Source organism: Rhinatrema bivittatum, unplaced genomic scaffold, assembly GCF_901001135.1.
Source record: "Rhinatrema bivittatum unplaced genomic scaffold, aRhiBiv1.1, whole genome shotgun sequence".
Classification (NCBI taxonomy): domain Eukaryota; kingdom Metazoa; phylum Chordata; class Amphibia; order Gymnophiona; family Rhinatrematidae; genus Rhinatrema; species Rhinatrema bivittatum.
In genome coordinates this window covers 69693-75000 of record NW_021821028.1, presented here as the reverse complement: position 1 = coordinate 75000, position 5308 = coordinate 69693, and the positions used below count along the sequence as shown (strand labels likewise).

Below are 5308 nucleotides of genomic sequence, written 5' to 3'. Positions count from 1 at the left end.
AGAGCCGTCCCCAGCAAAGGGTAAAAACGCCAAGTGACCCGGGGCAGATTCGCTGATTTCAGGATTATTTCCGAGGGTTTGACTATTTCTTTACCCTTCTCCAGAGGGCAGGGTACGAAACAGATCTCCTCCTGTAGGAAACCGGCAAGAGGGGGACGCTGCCCTGCAGCTCTGCGAGGGGAGAAAACGCCTCGCTCCAATCCACTTTCACTTTGTCTGAAAATGTTCTCCCTGCTCCTTTAAACTTTCCTGGGTTTTTTTTTTTTGTTTGTTTTTAATTTGGCAGATTTACACAGCTGCTAAAAGCATAAATTGTCCGAGCTGTCTGGCTGGCAAATTAGGACACATTTGTTTGGAAATTGCCAGGGAGGAATGTAATTGTTAAGCTCAGGATCCCCAGCCCTGTTCTGAGTGGGGGGAAACAAATATGAAAAGTTGGTGGATACGGGGGGAAAAAAAAGGAGGTAAGGAAAGGAATCTAGGATCCCAATCCGCAACCCAAATCAAATTCTGAAACGCAAATGGAAGAACATAGGGCAGCAGACTATTTATCAAATGCTCTATATTTATTATATTGCTAATTAACGGATCTTATCTGTCGACAGCTTTCCCCGTGCTGTGTAAATTCGGTAGAAAAAAAATAATATAACCAAGTCTTTGAACCCAGCATCTCATAAAAGCAAAAAAAAAAATAAATCAACAGCAGGAAAACTGAGACCAAGCAATGTGTACGTTGCAAATATTTGGTTTCCTAAAATTACAGACAATCCACAAGACACGTCTTTGATAACACAGAGTGGACACATGGCTTGCCATCGCTGACCTATGGGAGACTTGGCTACAAAATGAACTAGTGAACACTATGTTAATAATGCGCTCATATGTGGACACAAATAATTAGCCTTTCTTAAACTTGAATGCCCAGCTCTGATTACGAATTACTTTTATTGTAAACGATTCAAAACAGAATCGCCGTGTAGCCAAGTAGTGATAGCAATATTTAAAAAAAAATGTTTTTACGAAAATAATTCAGAGAAAAGTATTTTTTTTTAAACTGAAGTTAAAATTTAAATTAGTCCAAAACGACCTTCTAAAATTGCTAACGCATTCGGATAAGCAATGAGCATCATCAATATCTAAGAATTTCATGAGGGCGATAAAACTTACACGTGCAAAACGTTTTCCTGTTTTCCCTCTTTCTACCTTCAAACAGAATAAGCATCGAATGGGAGAAAGTTTGCGAAATAAAACACAAAGCAAATGAAGAATTTATAAAAGGGAGGGATAAAATTAAGAAAAGAAACCTTGGATTATATGTCAGATTTTGGAGAGCCGCGGGTGGTAGCAGTGAGAGATGGAAGCGATGGATAGGATACTGGGTGAGAGCTGCTCTAGAAAGTGGAAATTGGCAGTAATAGAAATCGTACAGGAGGTGCTAGGGACAGTGACTGCTATGGATGGCAGTGGGTGCTGGGTGCACTGGGTTGATGTGATGACAGTGGGTCCTATTGATTGACAGTGAGTGCTGGGTGTAGCGGGATTACGTGATGACAGCGGGTGCTATTGACGGCAGTGGGTGCTGGATGCACTGGAATCATGTGATGACAGTGGGTGCTATTGGTGAAAGTGGGTGCTGGATGCACTGGAATCATGTGATGACAGTGGGTGCTATTGGTGACAGTGGGTGCTGGATGCACTGGAATCATGTGATGACTGCGGGTGCTATTGACGGCAGTGGGTGCTGGATGCACTGGAATCATGTGATGACAGTGGGTGCTATTGGTGACAGTGAGTGCTGGATGCACTGGAATCATGTGATGACAGTGGGTGCTATTGACGGCAGTGGGTGCAGGATGCACTGGAATCATGTGATGACAGTGGGTGCTATTGGTGACAGTGAGTGCTGGATGCACTGGAATCATGTGATGACAGTGGGTGCTATTGACGGCAGTGGGTGCTGGATGCACTGGAATCATGTGATGACAGTGGGTGCTATTGGTGACAGTGGGTACTGGATGCACTGGAATCATGTGATGACAGTGGGTGCTATTGGTGACAGTGAGTGCTGGATGCACTGGAATCATGTGATGACAGTGGGTGCTATTGGTGACAGTGGGTGCTGGATGCACTGGAATCATGTGATGACAGTGGGTGCTATTGGTGACAGTGGGTGCTGGATGCACTGGAATCATGTGATGACAGTGGGTGCTATTGGTGACAGTGGGTGCTGGATGCACTGGAATCATGTGATGACTGCGGGTGCTGTTGACGGCAGTGGGTGCAGGGTGCGCTAAGGGTGGTGTTGGCACCCCTGGGTGGGGGAAGGAGGGAGGGGTAGCATCGGTACGTACGGTTGTTGGGGTCACTGGTCGGGGTGCTCAGGGGGATGATCTCCATGCGCTGCTGGCCGTACAGATAATAGTCCAGTTCCTCGGAGCTGCACCTCGGGCGGGTCGGTCCCTTCTCCGGGCACTTGGCGCCGGCCGGCTCTTTCCTGGGGGGCGCAGGCGGGGCAGGGGCATCGGAGCCGGGCAGCGCCCCGAAGGCCGCGGCGGGCAGCGGGGTGAGCCCCCGCAGGGCCCCGACCGAGGAGGAGAGGGCGGCCGGGCGCGGGCTGCTGTCGGGCGGCTGCAGGAGGCTCAGCGCCCCGCTCTTCAGGGAGGAGCTGTGCGGGAGGAGCTGCTGCTGCCAGTGCTGCAGGTAGGACGGGTCCAGCTTCAGGAAGGCCGAGCCGCCGGGATCCCCGGGCTTCAGCATCGCCGCCTGGCACACAGAGAGAGAGAGAGAGGGGGGGGAGGGTGAGACAGCGGCCACCCCCGATCACACCAGTGCCCCCCTCACCCAAAACACCCACACCGACCCGGATCCAACCATCACACCAAGCAAGTGATCCTCTTCCCTCCCCCGATCACATTAACCCCCCACCCCCCACCATATCCAAGAAATCAATGACCCCCGATCACACCGCAGCCTCTCCCCCCCAAGGTAATTCCTCCACCCCGGACCCCCGATCCAACCTGAAAGAAAACAAACTAACAGCAAACACGCCGTGCGCGGAGCCTAGCGGGGTAACCCCCAAACTTCCCCTGCAGCACCCGCCGCCCCATCCCAAACCCTAAAGGAAGAACAAATACAGTGCCGAGACCCCCCCCCTCCCCCGGTCCTACCACCAGCGGCTGAGTACATTGAGGATCCCTAGCCCGGGGCGGCGGGAGAGCCGAGGAGCCCGGGCAGGAGGCGGGGAGGGGAGGGGCTGGGGGCGAGCGGGAGAGTCGGGGGAGCGGCGCCTTTACCTGCTGCTGCCGCTCGCCAGTGCTCACCGCCAGCCACGAGCGGGGAAGAAGGAGAAAAGAGGGCGGGAGAGGCGCTGGGAGCGAGCGCCGGGCGCTCAGCCTGTCAGGGAGGGAGGGAGGGGAGAGGCCCCGGCACACGTGGGCCCTCCCCTCTCCCCAAGTGAGAGAGAGAGAGAGGGAGGGGGCAGCAGCAGCAGCAGCCCCGCGTCACCACGGAGCCTGGGCTTCGCTTTCCCAGGGAGGGGGCGCCGCGCACACTCTTACTCCATGTTTTGTTATTAAAAACAACAACAACAACAGATCTTAGCGAGCCTGCCCCCCCCCCCCCCCTCTCTCTCTCCCTTCCCTTCCCTGCCTCTCTCTCAGAGCCGCTTTCGCAACGTTAAAGTCGTTTTGAGGCTAAAGCTGTTCCCCCCATTATTATTTGTCTTCCCCTCCCCCTTTACAAAAAAAAACAACAAAAAAACCCAACAACAAAACCCGTGCAGTCCTAGTCCACTCTGTTGGACATTTTTGGCTAAGGCTCGGCCGGAGCCACTGAGATCGGCGGACACGGGGGTTAGACTTGGGGTACGGGAAAGCCCCGCGTGTAAGGCTGCGAAAGGAGGTTTCCTTCAAAAGCAGCTCCCTCTTGGAAGGAGTTTAGAAAAAAGTTTGGTCGGGGCTGTGCGGTTCAGAGAGGTCGGATCTTCCAGGGTTTGCCATGCGCTTGGCTGTCAGAAGGAGTTGGGGGGAGGATGGGGGAGTAGTGAATTAAACTTTAGGATACTTCGGAGTTTTCTTTGCCCCTGATGTTTGCTGGCTTTATTTGCGCTCTTTCCAGTTTAGCATAAATTCCCAGATTTCTATGTTCCTATTCTGTTTTTTAAAAAAAATGTCTTTTAGATCTTGTTCTGTTTGGCGGCCTCACCCCAAAATGCAAAAAGAAAAAAACAACCCCAAAACAAAATAAAACAAAACAACGAAACCCAACTCTCATCTCGTTCAGCTTCTCGTGTTAACGCTGTAACGAAAAGTCCATCCTCGCCTGACTCGTGTGCGCAGAGAAAAGTTTGCAAACAGGCAGTGCCCGAAGCCGCGTCGCAATTTTAGGGCCTGGTTTGCTAAAGGTCGCATCTCCGGGACAAAATGCTTAGTAAATAGCGCTCTGAGTTTGACACCGTTTTGCTCACCCCCCCCAAAAAAAAAGAAACTCCCAAACCACCGCCCTCCCCCCTCCATCCATCTCTTTATTAAATGGCTTTGAGCGTTCAGCGCGACCGATGAGAGGAAAACTCACATTTCCCCCATCTGCTTTTAAAGGACTGCGGGTAAAAATCCGTTCATTCTCTTCCCCCCCCCCCCCCCTTTTAACGCCACCCATCCGTTAGCTTGCGTTACTCTAGAGTTTGGATTATTTGGGTTGGGTTTTTTTTTGTCTCCCAGCCTGGGAAAGCTGGAGGTCCGTCTCTGCCCAGGCACAGGGCACGGACTGGCACATATGGGAACCGACCCCCACCCCCCTTCTGAAAATGTCTGGCCCGGCGTCATCCGTCATCTGATAACAGGCAAAGCCACATTTTATCGGGGACTAAAAAAAAAATTAAATGCTAGCCTTGATCAATTCTGTTGTGTCAAGCAGACTGTATTCAGAACTTTTGTTGTTGTTGCTATTATACATTTTAAAAAGTTCAGAAATATCTGTACAAGGGAGAAAAAAAACAAACCCCCAAACAACCCACCACTTTCTCACTCTCTAATTACGCACAAGGTTGCTAAATGTTACTTAGAACTGGAAGGGGGTCACCGACGTTTTTTCTTCATTTGGTTTCTTCTTCTGGTCTCTTCCTTTGTCATCGATCAAGTTGTCTTTCCTTTTTTTGAGAGAATCAGGCAAGCTGGGACATGAAACTTTTTGCTAGTTTGTTTTTCTACACCGTATAACTTTGTTTTATTATTATTATTATTATTATTATTATTTTACATTATTTTTAACTTTGTTGAATGGCAGCTATTTTTTCCCCATTCGTTTTAAA

General features: G+C 50.5%; 1 protein-coding gene across 1 annotated transcript in view; it reads right to left on the bottom strand.

The window, feature by feature from the left end:
* Positions 1 to 3413, bottom strand: part of LOC115082378 (putative histone-lysine N-methyltransferase PRDM6) — a 25844-nt gene extending 22431 nt beyond the window's left edge. Inside the window, exons 1-2 of the mRNA XM_029586605.1 lie at positions 3294 to 3413; positions 2352 to 2763 (exon numbers count right to left, since the gene is read on the bottom strand). Coding sequence (XP_029442465.1) covers positions 2352 to 2757 — 406 coding nt within the window. The 5' untranslated portion in view covers positions 2758 to 2763; positions 3294 to 3413. The remainder of the gene's footprint in view (positions 1 to 2351; positions 2764 to 3293) is intronic.
* Between the last annotated feature and the right edge of the window lie 1895 nt (positions 3414 to 5308).